The sequence below is a fragment of the Nicotiana sylvestris genome, chromosome 9, assembly GCF_000393655.2.
Source record: "Nicotiana sylvestris chromosome 9, ASM39365v2, whole genome shotgun sequence".
In the NCBI taxonomy this organism is placed as follows: Eukaryota; Viridiplantae; Streptophyta; class Magnoliopsida; order Solanales; family Solanaceae; genus Nicotiana; species Nicotiana sylvestris.
In genome coordinates, this window is record NC_091065.1 from 90396772 (window position 1) to 90414056 (window position 17285).

Consider the following 17285-nt stretch of genomic DNA (forward strand, 5'->3'; position numbering starts at 1 on the left):
ATTTGAGAATGTACTGTGACAAGCTGGTTGGAGTAGGGAAAGACGAGAGAATCCGCATGAAGTTTTTCATGAGGAGTCTGAAAGGAGATGCTCTATCTTGGTCCATTAGCCAAGATCCGAAGAAGTGGTCAAGTTGGGTAGGCATGGAGTCCGATTTTATGGATAGGTTCAGGTTCAATATGGAGAATGTGTCGTATGAGTTCTACATTCAGAATCTAAAGAAAAAACCTACAGAAATGTTTTGCGAGTATGCTACTCGTTGGAGGTCCGAAGCTGGTAAGGTCAGACCTACCTTAGAAGAGGAACAGATGAATAAATTCTTTGTCCGGACTCAGGACCCGCAGTATTATGAAAGACTGATGATGATTCAGAGCCACAAATTTTCCGACATTATCAAGCTGGTTGAAAGGATTGAAGAAAGCATCAAAAGTGGTATGGTTACAAACCTCGAGGCCTTGCAAGCTACAAATAAGGCGTTACAGTCTGGTAGTGTGTCCAAGAAAAGGGATGTAAGAGCCGTAATGGTGGCACAGAAAACCAAATCTCCTATTAAATACCAAACCAATCCAATGCCTCCACCCACATATCAGCCTACTCCAAACTACCAAGCACCCTCACCCTCTTACCAAACTCCACCACCCACTTATCAATCATCTCCACCACCCATATATCAACCTACTTCACCCAGATATTCCCAACCCACACATGTTTACCAAGCCTACAATGCTCAACCATCCCACCATCAATCACCTCCTACACGCCAAAACTTTCCTAGACTTCGACCAAATTTTGACCGCAGACCTCCTAAATAGTATACAGCCATTGCCGAACCCATTGACCAGTTGTACGAGAGACTCAAAGTTGCTGGTTATGTCACCCCTATCCCTGCTATAACCCTTGAGAACCCTTCTCACTGGGTTAATCCAAACAAATCCTGTGCATACCATTCCGGCATGAAGGGACACACCATCGACGAATGTCGTTCTCTAAAAGGCAAGATTTATGCTCTGATTGACAACAAAATTATTGTGGCAAAGGAACCCGCTACAAATCCGCAAAAACCCTCTGCCAGACCATAAGGTGGAGGCGTTCATATGATTGAAATAGAGGATGATTGGGATCCCGAGGGGTCTATCGGGTTGATCGCAGAAGGTGATGACCCAAAGAAGCCGATAATTACTCTTAAACCGATCGTGGTCTAGATTTAGCCCTCGAGGAACACTGATATAAATATGTTTGTGCCACTTGAGTTTGAAACCACATTATCTGCTAAGACACCAGCGCCAATTGAGGTCGAATTCATGTCTCCAGCGAACGCACCTATGCCATTCGAAGTTGCAGTTTTTTCACCCAAGGCCCATGCTCCATTCGGAGTAAATATAGCCGCGCCGATCCCAGTGGCGATGTCGACCATGACACCATTCCATACAAAGGCTATACCATGAGACTATACAACAGAGGTAAGGAGGAAAGGCAAGGTTAGGTTCGAGGAAACTGTTGCCGCACAGGGTATGACAAGAACTGGTAGGGTCTATACCCCGGAACACCTAGCTGAGTCAAGCAAGAAAGCCTCTAATCGATCGCCCATCATTGAGATGGGTCCAGACGATCTTTGGAGAAAGATACAGGCCAAGGAATACTCGATCATCGACCAGTTGAACAAAATACCGGCGCAGATCTCCATACTTGTTTTGCTACAAAATTCTGAGGCACACAAGAATGCTCTGTTGAGGGTGCTAAGTGAAGCATACGTGCCAAACAACATTACTGGCGGATAAATGGCTAACATGGTCGGACAGGTATTGGAAAGTCACAAAATTACTTTTCATGAGGATGAGCTACCGCCTGAAAGGTTGGGTCACAATAAGGCACTGTAAATCACTGTGCAATGCGAGGACTACTTTATCACCAGGATCTTGATCGCCGGGGGTTCTAGTCTCAATATTTGTCCACTGGTAACACTTAAGAAGTTGGGTAAGGGACTTTACGAGATAAATGACGGAGCTATCAACGTGAAAGCTTTTGACGGTTCCCAAAGGTCCATCATTGGGGAAATTAGTCTGTGCTTACAAATGGGACAAACTTGGTTCGACGTTGATTTCCATGTGATAGACGTGCCAGCATCTTACAATCTGCTGTTGGAACGGCCATGGATTCATGCTGCTAGGGTTGTAGCATCGACATTGCATCAGGCGGTAAAGTTTGAATGGAATCACCAGGAGGTGATCATTCACGGCGACGGTAGCAACCCCATATACAGTCGCCAGACCATTCCATCAATCGAAGGGAGAAAGAAGCTAGGCGGAGAGACTTACCATCACATTAAATGAGTGAATGCTATTAACAAAGACAAATGGAGGGATAAAAAGATCGAGAGTATATTGAATTGGAGTGGGTACGAACTTGGCAAGGGGCTTGTCAAGAACCTCCAAGGAATCACTAAGCCCATAAAACTCAAGAAACATGACACCACTTTCGGTCTGGGATATGAGTACACCTGGGAAGAATTCAACAGTTGGTCGCCACATAGTGCGGTCCTTACTATTCGCTGGAGCAGCCAATACCACACTTGGAGCAGACTTTCCAACCGACCGATGTTATCTACGGGTCAGAAGAAGAAGAAGCACTGGCAGCTATGAGAAACTTGTTATTAGAGGATAATGACATGGATTGTTGTGTTGTTCTCGAGGAGGGGAGGAAGGTCCTTCCATAAAGGCCGTAAGTAGAGGGGCCTGCCTCAATAACTGGACCATCAGGACAACCAGAGCCCGACGAGCCTCGAGGTAGCAAGGCTAAAACAAGCACTATTTTGATTTACTAAAAGATTGTTATTTTTCTCTCGCGTATTTTCAATTCCTGCAATAAGATCGCCAGTGTTCAAAACAATTATGCAATTTATCAAAGCATTTTGACTTTTCTTACAAATCGACACTTATTACTATTATTTTCTCTTATTACTTTACTTATACATCATTACTATTACTTATCTTGATGAACCAATGACTGTGACATGCAACGAGACAACACAACAAATGGACATAGATTCAGAGGAGGATGACATACCAGAAGAGATTGTAAAGGAAGTTGAGAGCTTTGAGAACATGCCTAAGTCCAACCTGGACGAAACAGAAGTTGTTAACCTGGGAGATGTAGAAAACGTCAAAGAAACACGAATCAACATCCACTTATCACCGTCAGAAAAGAAGGAATACACAGAATTTCTAAGGGAATATGAGGACATATTCGCCTGGTCGTATGATGACATGAATGGTCTAAGTACGTCTATTGTGGCTCACAAACTGCCAACTGATCCAACATGTCCGCCGGTAAAGCAAAAGCTTGGGAAATTCAAGCCTAATATGAGTCTAAAAATCAAGAAAGAGGTCACTAAGCAGGTCAAAGCTAAGGTTCTCAGGGTAGTAGAATACCCAACATATTTAGCCAATATCGTGCCAGTACCAAAGAAGGACGGGAAGGTCAGAGTCTGTGTCAACTACCGGGATCTCAATCGGGCCAGTCCGAAAGACGACTTCTCCTTGCCAAACATACACATCCTGATTGATAATTGCGCCAAGCATGAGTTGAAATCATTTGTAGATTGTTTCGCTGGGCATCATCAGATCTAGATGGATGAAGAAGATGCTGAGAAAACGGCTTTCATTACGCCGTGGGGAATGTACTGTTACAAGATGATGCCGTTTGGGTTAAAGAATGCGGGGGCCACCTACATGAGCACCATGACTATCATTTTCCATGATTTGATACACAAGGAGATAGAGGTGTACATAGATGATGTTATTATCAAGTCCCCGAAAGCCACTGATCATATGGAAGACTTGAGAAAGTTTTTCAACAGATTGCGGAGGTAGAACCTAAAACTGAATCTCGCAAAATGTGCATTTGGGGTTCCTCCGGAAAACTACTTGGGTTTATTGAGAGTTGTCGAGGAATAGAACTAGATCCATCAATGGTCAAAGCTATTCAAGAATTGCCACCGCCAAAGAAAAAGAAGGACGTGATGAGTTTCTTGGGGAGACTCAATTACATCAGCCGGTTCATAGCACAATCTACAGTTGTTTGTGAGCCAATCTTTAAGATGTTAAAGAAGGACGCCGCCACTAAATGGACTGATAACTGCCAAAAAGCTTTCGACAGAATCAAGGAGTACCTGTCACCACTACCGGGTTTGGTCCCACCCGAGCCAGGTAGTCCTCTATTACTCTACCTTGCACTATTGGATGGAGCTTTCGGTTGCGTTCTGGGGCAAAATTTTGAAGAGGACCCTCAAAATTCCAAAGTTGATTTCAGCCAATTATTGCTAGCAGCAGTCAGAAGCATCAACCCAGTAAACTGGGGCAGAATTTTGAGGAGGAACCTCAAAATTCTGTAACAAGAGAGGTTGCAATGTCCTGAACCACCTCACAGTCGTCGGTTCATCTAAAAAAAATATTCTTAATTATGTACTTATGTTATGCTTTTACTAAATCAAACGTGCCTTGTTTAGTAATGCTACCCCAATGATACATATAGTATCACCAGATCAAAGCTGAGCAGGTCAAGCAGAGCCAGCGGGTATACGAACTAACCTCTCCCCTTTACAAAACTCACGATTTTTCTTTGGATGCAGACACTTGGATTACGAAAGAATCATATATACAATACACTCACGAGACAAACACTGTTCAGGAATACATCTCTCAGAACTGTTCCACTTACCAACATTCGCTATCCATACACACCAGTGGCATTCCGTATGTCATGATGTCCCCAGCAGTCACAGTATCACAATCTGCTATCAGCTAAGAAAGCTTTATTACCATTTGCTATTTTTACTTTTTGCATAAGACTACCATTCTGCCTTCACAGACTAAGCTCTGTCTCCATTTGCATTTCTGCATTGCATAAGGCTACCATTCTGCCTTCTGAGACTAAGCTCTGTCTCCATCTACATTTCTGCATTTGCATAAGGCTACCATTCTTCCTTCTGAGACTAAGCTGTCTACATCTGCATTTCCGCATTGCACAAGGCTACCATTCTGCCTTCCGAGAATAAGCTCTATCTCTGTCTGCATTTCTGCATTGCATAAGGCCACCATTCTGACTTCCGGGTTAAGCTCTACCTCCATCTACATTCCTGCATTGTATAAGGCTACCATTCTGTCTTCCGAGGTTAAGCTCTACCTCCATCTGCATTTCTGCATTGCATAAGGCTACCATTCTGCCTTCCAAGGTTAAGCTCTACCTCCATCTGCATTTCTGCATGGGCTGAAAGATCGCCACCTTATTCACACTTGCATGGCTGAAAGATCGCCACCTTCTACACTTGCATGGCTAAAACATCGCCACCCTCTACATTTGCATGGCTGAAAGATTGCTACCTTTACATTTCCATGGCTGAAATATTACCACCCTCTACATTCGCATGGCTGAAAGATCGCCACCTTTACATTTGCATGGTTGAAAGATCACCACCTTCTGCATTGCATAGGCTAAAAGATCACCAAATACTGCATCTCATGGGCTGAAAGATCGCCAAATTATCCGAAGGCGTCATTATTCGGAGGCACCATTTTCATAGCCCGAGAACACCATGTCATGACCTAAGGACCCCTTTTAATATTTTTTTTGCATATCATTATTCAAAGGCATCATAGTTCGGAGGCACCATTTTTATAGCCCAAGAACACCATGTCATGGCCTGAGGACCCCTTTTAATTTTTTGCATATCATTATTCAAAGGCATCATAGTTCGGAGGCATCATTCTCATAGCCCAAGAGCATCATTTCATGGCTTGCGAATCCTTATTATACGCTTCATGGCCCAGGACGTCATGGTTTACGGACGTCATCCTAACCGTCCGAGGACAAACATTCATGGTTCGATGGGAATTTGCATCATGTTTAAATTTACGCACAATATACGCTTGCGTCACTTATTTGTAGGTGAACCGGCGAGTAACGACTATCTCGGCAGGAGCGATTCCACTCCTGTTCCTGTAGCCCTATCAGACTTCAACCATTCGCCCCGTCCTAAATACTGTGTCCGTTCTTGAAAGTCTCCGTCGGCATACTCCGCCGACAGATCCTGAACTACATATGGCCTGATTCCTGTAGGACCAGGGATATGTAGGTAGCTCAGAAACTAGAGAACAGCCTAAGTCTCCTTGAACCATTTCGTTCGGTCAAAATTGGTCATCATATATTTACCCGACAACTCTTTCATCCTTCTCGGGTAAAGAGGGGCAGCTGTTGATACCCAATTTTCCCTATATTTTTTTTATATTTGCAAAATACTTTAAAATAGCATGTATATACATATATAAGTGTGTCCCAATGTTTTATTAATTTTTCTTAATTTTTAAAGATTTTTAAATTAATTTATTGCCTTATTTTATCAAGAAAAACCCAATAATTATCCCAAAAAGATTCATTTGTTGGATTCTCATATTTATACTAAAATATATATAGCATAAATTTTGCATATTTGTACAAAATTATTTAGTATTTTTAAAGCTAAATCACATATAATTGCAATATTAGCCTCTTTTAAGATTTAATTGTGTTTGTATTTATAAAATTAACTTCAATATTTTTAAATTAATAATTATGTATTTTTAATCATTTAGTACTTTTCATTTATTTCCAGAAATTATTTTTACTATTTCTTATAAAGTAAATAAGGGAAAAGTGGCTATTTAAATGTTAGCCCATTTTCATTTCAATTTTGGCCGGATTTGGCACCCCAATTAAACCCAACCATAGGCCCAATTACCCTGATCCAAATCCTAATCTACCAAACCCATGACCCTTTTTAAACAACCCGCCCCGATCCCCATTCAATCTAGGCCGTTGATCAAAATGATCAACGACCACCATTTAACCTTTCCTTTTTAATTCCCCATTACCCCCAAACCATAGTCATTTCTCATCTGCAGCCACCTTCGAACCCCCCTTCTCTCCCTATTCTCTCTCAAACTCCCTCTCAAACCCTGACCGCCACCTTCAACCACCACTCTAAAATCGCCCGAATCAATGGCTTCCAAAGCCATTAAAGGCCTGTATCTACTTCCTATGACTTCTACCTGCCCGATTATCATATTTTCAAGGCCAGACCTTGAAGAAATTTTGGTCCAGACCTGGGTTGATTTCAGTTATATGGCTGTCTCCGGTCATCTTTGACTTTGCTCTGGCAAGCCATGGCTATTCAAGCATGACTCTTGACTTCTCTTGCTTAGATCGATGGTTTCCGAGCCTTTCTCACCATCTGGGTCCTTCTGAAACCCTAACTTTTGAGGTTCTTCCGATTCTTTTAGATCTATTTAGATTTGTGTTTACTCTCAACTCCTAAATGTTTTCTCAAGGTTTCTTTCCAAATCTTTACCTTCAGAACCTTTATCTTTTCCGATTTAGGGTTTGGTTAAGTTATTTAAAAGCTTTCTCTGATCTTTAGCATGTTCTACTGTGTTTCTTTATGTTGTTCTTTTACTGGAGTGTGCATGATTAAAAGTCTTAGTTCCTTCTTGAGTTTTCTGATTTTATTTTGTTGATATTTTTGCCTGATTTACTTGTTTTCCATCTCTATACTCGAGTGATGGTGAAAACCGTAAAATTTGGGGTTCATTCGAGTCCTGAGACTATTTGCTATGTGATTTACTCGTTCGTCATACTCTGAATTCGATGGGTTTCAAAACCCTAATTCCTTTTAACCTATTCAAGTTTCTAAAGTTGCTTCACCTGTTGCTCGACTGAATTTCAAAATCTTTTGTTTCTTTATATGATTCTGACTTCCTGCTAAACTCTATAAGGTCTTTTACTTGACCCATTTTTCATGCTATTTGATACTCTCTCTTTTCTCTATTATTGAGTTACTGAAATTGGCCTATGTGACTACCATGTTTCGGTAGTCCACTACTTACTGATTTTGTGATTGCGTGACACTTCTCTTTGTCATAGATTTAACCTTGCATGCCTAATGTTTATGCACTCTTTATATGTTGAATTTCCCTCTGAAATGACCTTCAATTATGGACTGATTTCAAACCTCCTTGTGTAATTCTAATTGATTTTTTCCTTGTTTTACTGATTTCCCTATTTTTTGGACCAATTTGAACACTTTCCTTTGAACTTTCGATCCCTACATTTTCTACGCAATTTGATTAATTCCCTTACCTTGATTACATTGGTATTTGATTCTTACAGACCTTTTCTTGATTAAAATCTGATGAACCTAGTCTATTTTACCAATTGTGTACTTATACTATGCTGAAGTTACTTCCTTATTGGTCATATTCAGCCTTATGTGATTGCTTTCCTTATTTAGTATTTACATATTACTGTTTAACTTTAACTCCTTAATTAAAGAAAGCTCTTATACTGATTGATTTTAATTGGTACACAGTTCCATAATTATTTTCTTGCCTTATTTTTCTGCCTGTTTTCACACTATAAATACCATGCTCTTTCATCAACATAGACACACACGAACAAACTTAGTTCTGAAATCACTTACATTCAAAAACATTCTCTTGCTTTACTACTTGTACTGTGGCCTGTCTTCAAAGTCCTGCTACCTGCTTTTACTATATTTTGCTTCTCTTAACTGGTATGTTCTGATTAAGATTTCAGCATCAACAACAATATGTTTACTTAATACTTTTGCCTTCTTGTCTGCCTACTGCTTGTGATCAATTCAGTACTTATTTTAGCATGTTGTAATCTCCTTCTACCTGTTTTGAATCTATTATGTGTCCTAAACCCCTACCCCAATATGTTTGATACTGATGGCTTGTTTGAGGCACGACAGTATTAAGTATTGTTGTCTATGACTCAAACTTGATTCCCCTGGCATCATAGCCTCTATGTTATCATTATGTGTTACGTACTATGGTTGATTTTGTAAGCATAACAACACTCCTTATTGTTGTGCATGCCTAGAATTAACTAATGCCTAAGTACATAGGCTCTCTGCAAGTTCCCAACCCCTGAATCCCTTTTGTAAGAAATTATCAACTTGTTTATGTCTGTTTCCAGCACCTCTTTCCCTTTACTTTATTCCCTCAAAACTCTGTTTCTTCACTTGCATTCTCTCTTAGATTTAAGTTCTGCCCCCCTCTTGTGAGCCTCGCCTTGGGACCCATGAGCTCCCTCTGAACTTGGACACTTGAGGGCTGACACTTCCACACTGCACTTGTCCCTATTCTTGTAATACAATTCGGGTGTGAGCACTGCCCGGAGTCACGTTGAGGCTCTTAGGGAACTCTGAAACACTAAAATTGGAGAAAGGCTTTGGATCAATGGTCTTTGAGTTGGTTTATCTTGTAACTCAGAGAGGAAGTCAAGAATCAAGCCTCCTCCGGTTGTACTTTCTTTGTATTTTCATTCTGATGTAATATATTCTGGTTTGTAATAAGTTGTTAAAAACACTTGGGGCTGGCTAGTAAAAAAAGGGTGGGTGACTATGCATGCAAATGGTAGAAATCATGCCTATAAGACTGTTCTAATTATGCATATTCAACTACACATAGAAACCACGCCTATAACACTGTTCTAATTCTGCATATTCTGCTACATATAGAAATCATGCCTATAGGAATGTTTTAATTTCTGCATACTCAACTACATATAGAAATCATGTCTATAGGAATGTTTTAATTTCTGCATACTCAACTACATATAGAAACCACGTCTATAGGAATGTTTTAATTTCTGCATACTCAACTACATATAGAAACCATGCCTATAGGAATGTTTTAATTTCTTCATACTCAACTACATATGGAAATCATGCCTATAGGACTGTTCTAATTCTGTGTATTCAACTACATATAGAAATCATGCCTATAGACTGTTCTAATTCTGCATATTCAACTACATATAGATGCCATGTCTATAAGGTTTCTACATATAGATACCATGTCTACAAGATTTTTTGCATTTCGACACTACGTCTATAAGGCTTTAAAATCAGCAATGCATAGAAAGCATGCCTGTAGGAGTTTCTAAATGAATCTGATTCACTTCACTCAATGTTAGCTATAAAATCAGTAATATTAGATGCTATCACCCGCAGAACCTGTAACCAATTTAATTAACTTTGTATATTCTGCATCTCTTTTAATAATCTGAGTCCCTCACTTAGCCAGTTTAACAAGTATGCATATAGGATTTCAAATAATTCATTCCAAGTTTTACTGTCTCATTACCTTCTGAATTCAGTAGACATCATGCCTATAGGACCCCGTCTAAACACTTAGGCAATCCTTAGAGTAGTAATTGAAACTGAATCTGCTTTTGTTAATTATTACAACCAGCAGGTAGGCCTGATTCGGACTTCTTATCTGAGTTATGCAATAAACTAAAACTGCCTCAACAATCGCATCTCCCTCTTCTTTAAGTCTTTTAAATCAGACCTAAACAGTACGTGCAAGACATGCTGTTTTATGTGTTTTAAGGAGGTATACATGAGCCTCTGTTTGTTTATATGTTTCCCCCAAACATGTATATGTTTTTTGTATGTAGCTTTAGAATTTTTATTTTTGAAACTCCAAATAAGCCTAACATCCATCCCTTTTAGGATTAGTAGTCCTAAGTGCCTCTAGGACTGATATGAATGGGATAGGTAATAGCATGCAATAAGTAATCGAGACCAATCCACGCTTTAATACCTTAACGGGGTGGGAAGGGTAGATATGGATATGATGACCACGTGATAATGTCACGTGTAGCCCCTCATTGAGGAGTGATTACCGGACATTGTATGGGGTGATCTATATTTTTAATAAACCTAGGACCCCCCTCTCTCTATTCTTTAGCATTTCAATTCTTTCTTTTATAAAATCAGCTTTTCTATTTGTTCTTGCAAACTTTGTTTACTTTCAAACCATTATGTGAAATTCCCTCTTATTTGATCTTTATTTGTCTACATGTTAATTGCACCAAATTCACAATAATTGTCTGGCCGGAAACCACACTAGTGGATTCTAAGGGGTGCCTAACACCTTCCCCTTAGAATAATTTCAAGCCCTTACCCTATCTCTGGTTATTCAAATCAAATTCTTTTGGTGTCCTAATGCACCTTAAATCATTAGGTGTCGACTCTTCAAAATTCAAACCCAGTTCCCAAAAGGAACGAGTTGTCCTTTCAAATGTCATACACCCGATTTCGCAAGAAAAAGGGGGCGAGACACCAGGTCCTTCCCCCTCCGTAGCGGATTGATATGATTCAGAATCAGAGCTGGAGTCGGAGTTTTGGGCCTGGCTTGCCTTCAACTTCTGAGTTAATTTCTTCCTCAGATCCCCAGAAGCTACAGTCTTTCGAGCAAGCATTTTCACCCTTCGCAATCTAGATTTTGGAGATGTACTGGGTGAAGGAGGTGTGGATGAATTTGAGGGAGTTGGTGGTGGAGGTTTTCCAGGATTATCTTGTGGGTTAGTCATGATCGTTGGTTTCTTGAGAGAATTTGGGAATTAGAGTTTTGGAGAAGATGGCAAGTGAAAGTGAAGAAGAATTTTTGACCGTTTGGAATTATGAAGATGGAAGGAGAAATGATGTGTATTTAAAGAGAAATACACATTTAATAGGTAACACCAGCTTTTAGCAGTGGTCAACTAGAGGTCTAATCAACATGAAATTCTAGATTTTGAATGATCGGTTTATCTTCCCTAGATTTTAGGCAAATTTTCCGGTTTGTAGTTCTAGGCAGACGGAACTGGTTCAAAGCTAACAGATAGAATTTTCTAGGAATTGAACAATTATAGGACTTCTGCTCATGATTTAAATATTAATCTTTCTAATTGTGCAGAGTATAGAAAACATACCTTAGCTATCATATGAACCCATACTGATGAACCAGGTTCTTCATTTAGAAGTCTCTTGAACATGCCTCAAATGCCATAATAGAGAAAATTTTGTAAGAGATCAGTGAGTCATATAAACACATGTCACAGGAGTATACTAATTAAAGTATAAAGCTGAGTAATAATTAATCTGGATATTTACAAAAGTTCAAAATTCTGAGCCAAAAATCCTTTTTTTTTTCATTTTTCAATTTTTTTTCAATTGTGCATTCTGAGCTGGACCTATTAGGTGATCTTAATCATCCCTAATTCCAACCCGTTCCTCTCAAATTTTTCTCTACTCAGTGCTTTAGTGAAGATGTCAGCAATTTGTTTATCAGTAGCACAAAATTCTATGGAGATCAATCCTTTCTCATAGTTATCTCTTTAGAGGTGGTGTCTAACATCTATGTGCTTAGTCCTCTTATGATGAAAAAGGTTCTTTGTCATACTTATAGAACTAGTGTTATCACAGAATATAGGAATGCAACCAACTTCAATGCCAAAATCTTCCAACTGCTGTTTGATCCATAGCAATTGAGCACAACAAGAGGCAACATCAATATATTCAGCCTCAACAGTGGATAAGGCCATTGAATTTTGCTTTTTAGTGGCCCATGATACAAGACACAAACAAAGAAAGTGAGCCATACCTGAGGTGCTTTTCCTATCCACAAGGAAACCTGCATAATCAACATTAGCATATCCTACTAGATTGAAATTACTACCTTTAGGATACCAAAGACACATATAAGTGGTGCCTTTCAAATATCTTAGTATGCTCTTACCAATAGTCAAGTGAGACTCTTTTGGATTAGCCTGAAAGCGAGCACAAAGACCTACACTGAAAACTATGTTAGGTCTGCTGGCAGTAAGATACAAGAGTGAACTAATCATACCCCCATACAACTTCTGATCAACTGATGAACCAGGTTCATTTATGTCCAATTTAGTGGTAGTTGCAATGGGGGTGTCTATTTCCTTTGCTTCATCCATTTTAAACTTTTTGATCAGCTCTTTTGCATACTTCTGCTGATGGATCATGGTTCCATTTTGGCTTTATTTGATTTGTAAGCCTAAGAAAAAGTTAAGCTAACCCAACATACTCATTTCAAACTCACTCCCCACTAATTTGTCAAAATTCTTACTTATTTTATCAGTGGTGGCCCCAAAGATTATATCATCAACATATATTTATACCACAAGGAGATCCTTACCTTTTTCGCTTAAGAATAGGGCACTATCAATTTTACCTCTTTTGTAGCCATGTTCAAGCAGGAATTTGGACAGTCGTTCATACCATGCTCTAGGAGCCTACTTGAGTCCATAGAGAGCCTTGTCTAATTTGTACACATGCTCAGGACATTCTTTGCTCTCAAACCCTGGAGGTTGTTTCACAAACACTTCTTCTTTCAGATAGCCATTCGGGAAGGCACTTTTGACATCCATCTGATGGAGAGTGAATTCCATGTGTGCTGCAAAGGCTATGAGGAGTCTTATTGCCTCTAGTCTTGCAACTGGAGCAAAAGTCTCATCATAATCTATACCCTCCTCTTGGTTGTAACCTTGGACCACCTGTCTTGCCTTGTTTCTTGTAACTGTTCCATCTTAATCAAGTTTGTTTCTGAAGACCCATTTTGTGCCAATAACTGACCTGTCCTTATGGGTTCGAGAGAAGTGAAGTTTGGCATCACTTATGGGATCAAACTTACCTAGGGAGTCTTTTCCATTATTGTGCACAAAGCACTTGCATCCAAATGCCCTAAGATGGGATATATTTGCTTTTCTCCCTTTAAGTCACTCATAAGGAGTCTTCTCTACAAGAGGTCTAGTCATGCATCTATTTTTAATATAACATACAGTGTTTAAAGCCTCTGCCCAGAAGCTGTGGGGCAGTTTACTAGAAAGAAGCATAGTCCTAGCCATGTCCTCAAGAGTCATGTTCTTTCTTTCAACTACTCCATTTTGTTGAGGAGTCCTAGGGGCAGAGAAGTTATGATCAATACCATGCTCTTCACAAAATTCAGCAAACTTAGTATTTTCAAATTTAGTTCCATGATCAGACCTAATGGATGCAAGTTGATTACCTAATTGTTTCTGAGTTTTTCTAACAAAAGCAGTAAACATGTCAAATGCTTCATCTTTAGATGTTAAAAATAGTACCCAGGTAAATCTAGAATAATCATCAACAAGTACCATCACATATTTCTTTCCACCTCTACTCAAGGTTCTCATTGGACCACAGAGATCTATATGGACCAGTTCCAACGTCTTGGTTGTGCTTACCATTTTATTTCTTTTGAAGGATGATCTTACATGCTTCCCCCTTGCACAGGCCTCGCAAACTTTGTCTTCCTTGAACTTGATGTTAGGTAGCCCTATCACCAAGTCCTTGGAGACTAATTTGTTAAGCTGATTTAGACTAGCATGACCAAGTCTTTTGTGCCACAGGAGGGGATCATTATCCAACACACTTAGGCAGGTGAGTTCATTTTCTAAAAGAGTAGATAAATCTACAATGTAAATATTGTTAACTCTTTTTCCCTGCAAAATAATCTTGTCAGTGGTAAGGTTAATCACAAAGCATTTGGTAGAGGTGAATGCTACAAGGTTACCTCTGTCACATAGTTGTGACACACTGATCAGGTTGTATTTCAAGCCATCTATCAAGTAGACATTCGCAATAGAGTGTGAGTCTGTCTTACCTACCTTTCCAACCCCAATAATCTCACCTTTCTTCCCATTTCCAAAGGAGATATTACCTCTCTTTAAGTCTTCAAGTGAAAGGAACTGGTTCTTTCTTCCAGTCATATGTTTTGAGCAGCCACTATCCATGTACCATATTTGGCTACTTCCCTTCACTTGGACCAGCAAAAAGAAATCAAGGGTTAGTCTTAGGAACCCAAACTAGTTTGGGTCCCTTTCTCTAGGCAAAGGGGTAAATCAAATTCCTTTTAGCCCACCCAGGCAGCCTATGTTTCTCTTGAACAAAAGCTTTTTTCTTTTGACTGGCCTTTTCTTTTGCATTACATTCATTTTTGTAATGGACAGTCTTGCCACAGTGTGTGCAGGTTTTGTTCTCAGGAAGAGTGAGGTACTTGCCTTTAGGATCCCATTTAGATGCTTGAGTCCCATAGCAAAGTCCTCTTTTGTTGCTACTGTGATGTTCTTGTAGCCAGAAAAGTGCACCAGAAGCTTGTTCCATTTGCAAGTTCTATCTAGTTCATGTTTTACCTTCCCTAGATCTTCTTTTAAGACTTTTATCTGCTCATCCTTCATGTACAACTCATCCTTCATTTTTCCTAAGTTTTCTTCTAGGGTGAGATGTGTGTGATCAGCTTTCTTCTTACCTATTCCTAGTTTCAGTTTTATGTTCTCAAACCTAAGTTCTAAGACACTGGTGTCAAGTTCAATAACCTGGTTCTTCAACTCAGCATTTTTACTATCACTCTCATTAGCCCTAGATTCTAGATTTTTGCACTTGGCTTTTAAGATCATACATTCCCTAGACAGATCTTCCTTCTCATTGTTAATTATCTCAGACTCATCAATGAAGTCTAGTAATAGCTCAGACATCCTTTCTTTAGACAGGAATTTAATCTTGTATTTGAGATGAAAGACACTTACCTCTTGTTCCTCATCTAATTCTTCGATGGCCATAAGTGCTTGTTCATCTCCAGCTTCATCTTCTGAGTCCTCATCAGATGTTTCTCCCCAAGCAGCAACCATAGCCTTTGCTGATCCTTTGTTCCTTTTGGGTTGAACCTGTTCCTTCTTCCTGTTCCTTCGTTCGGCCGTTTCCTTCTTCCACTCAATTTCCCATTGAGGATAGTTCTTGATCATGTGATAAGTCTTACCATATTTATAGCGACCCTCGTTGGTCTGTTTCTCAGAAACCCTTAGTTTGTTGAAGGTTGTACCTTTTGAAGAACCCTTTCATCTTATCAGGTACTTTTTGAAATCTCTTGTGATCATGACCATTTCATCATCCTCCAGATCTGCACTTTCAGCTATTTTGAGAGCCAAACTTCTTTCCTTATTGGGTGCATCCATTTTCATGATTTGCCTTCTCAGTTCATAGGCAATGAGGTTTCCAATCAGTTCATCTAGCTTGAGGGTAGCAATGTTCTTTGATTCTTGAATAGCAGTAATTTTGCTTTCCCAAGTCACTGGTAAGACTCTTGTCAAGATTTTCTCAACCTTGTCTTCTTCAAGGATAATTCTCCCAAGAGATTTAAGTTCATTTGTTAGTGTTGTGAACCTTGTGTACATCTCCTGGATAGAATCTCCTTCCTTCATACTAAAATTCTCATATTGAGAATATAACTGTGTTCCTCTTGATCTCTTTACTTAAGGAGTTCCTTCATGAGCCACTTGTAAATTGTCTCATATTTCCTTTGCAGTGGTACAGTTTTGAATCATGCTGTACTCGTCTGGACCCAATCCACACACTAGCCATTTCTTGGCCTTGGCATTCTTCTCCCATTTCTTCAAGTCTTCAGCAGTGCAGTTGCCTCTTGTCTTTGGCACATCCACTCCTTCAGCATTCTTCTTTGTAGTTGCCAGAGGACTATCATTGACTATGTCCCAGAGTTCATAGTCTTCTCCTATGATGTGATCTCTCATCTTGTTCTTCCACCAAGAATAGTACTGACCATTAAAGAGTGGAGGCCTAGCAGTGAATTACCCTTCCCAGTTTCCAGGTGGTGCACTCATTTTGATCTTTTCCTAAGGTGTTAGCCTCTTCAAGGATAACCCGCTCTAATACCAATAGATTTTTAAGCGTCAAATACCACACAAGAGGGGGAGGGAGGGAGTGATTTGTGTGGTACCCAATTTTCGCTTAACTAAACTATAGAAGAACCTAGTTCTTCTAGGTGTTCCAACTATTATTGTTTGCAAAATAATAAATAGAATATAAAGAACACATAGATTTTTACGTGGAAAACACCTGGCTCAAAAGGTGAAAAAACCACGACCTACTACTCAGTAGGATTTTTTCAAAGTTCCACTAAAATCACTAAGCCAAAACAGCATTTACAAAAACTCTTTGTAAACCTAAGGATTAACTCTAATCCCGTTGTGGCACACAACCTCAACTGTTTTGACAACTTCAAGTTAGCTATGACTTGAACACTCTAGGTACCTAATACAATTGCTTCTATGAAAGCTGAAAGGTACAATTTTAAACCACCTACTACAATTGAACTAGAATAAAAGATAGACACAATGGAACTGGTTCTTCTATCTTGTTCAAGTAGGTTCAGGAGTGCACACTCAAATCACACATAAATTGCTTGCAAAATCGCCTTGCTCTTTTGCTCTCAATTTAGTTTAACTTCGGCGTATGTGCATTACCTGTAAAAGAGAACAATACTTACATTTAATAGGTTAGTAATCAGAGTTTGATTGGGACTCAATTGTTGCTCTTCTATCGTGGAAGAGTTCAT

The 17285-nt window shown here is 39.5% G+C and overlaps 1 protein-coding gene across 1 annotated transcript; it reads right to left on the reverse strand.

Annotated features, from left to right (window-relative positions):
• Positions 1–5962: 5962 nt before the first annotated feature.
• LOC138877901 (secreted RxLR effector protein 161-like) lies at positions 5963–12879 on the reverse strand. The gene is made up of 2 exons (XM_070157546.1): positions 12327–12879; positions 5963–6108 (listed from the first exon to the last, which is right to left on the reverse strand). The coding sequence occupies exons 1-2, from the start codon at positions 12877–12879 to the stop codon at positions 5963–5965; spliced, it is 699 nt and encodes a 232-aa protein (XP_070013647.1).
• Between the last annotated feature and the right edge of the window lie 4406 nt (positions 12880–17285).

Excerpts from the sequence above, each read along its gene's own strand:
- LOC138877901 (XM_070157546.1), bottom strand. The coding sequence starts at position 12,879 with ATGATCCATCAGCAGAAGTATGCAAAAGAGCTGATCAAAAAGTTTAAA. Across the intron at positions 6,109-12,326 it reads AGATTTTGGCATTGAAGTTG|GAATCAGGCCATATGTAGTT; the intron begins GTTGCATTCCTA and ends CTGGTCCTACAG.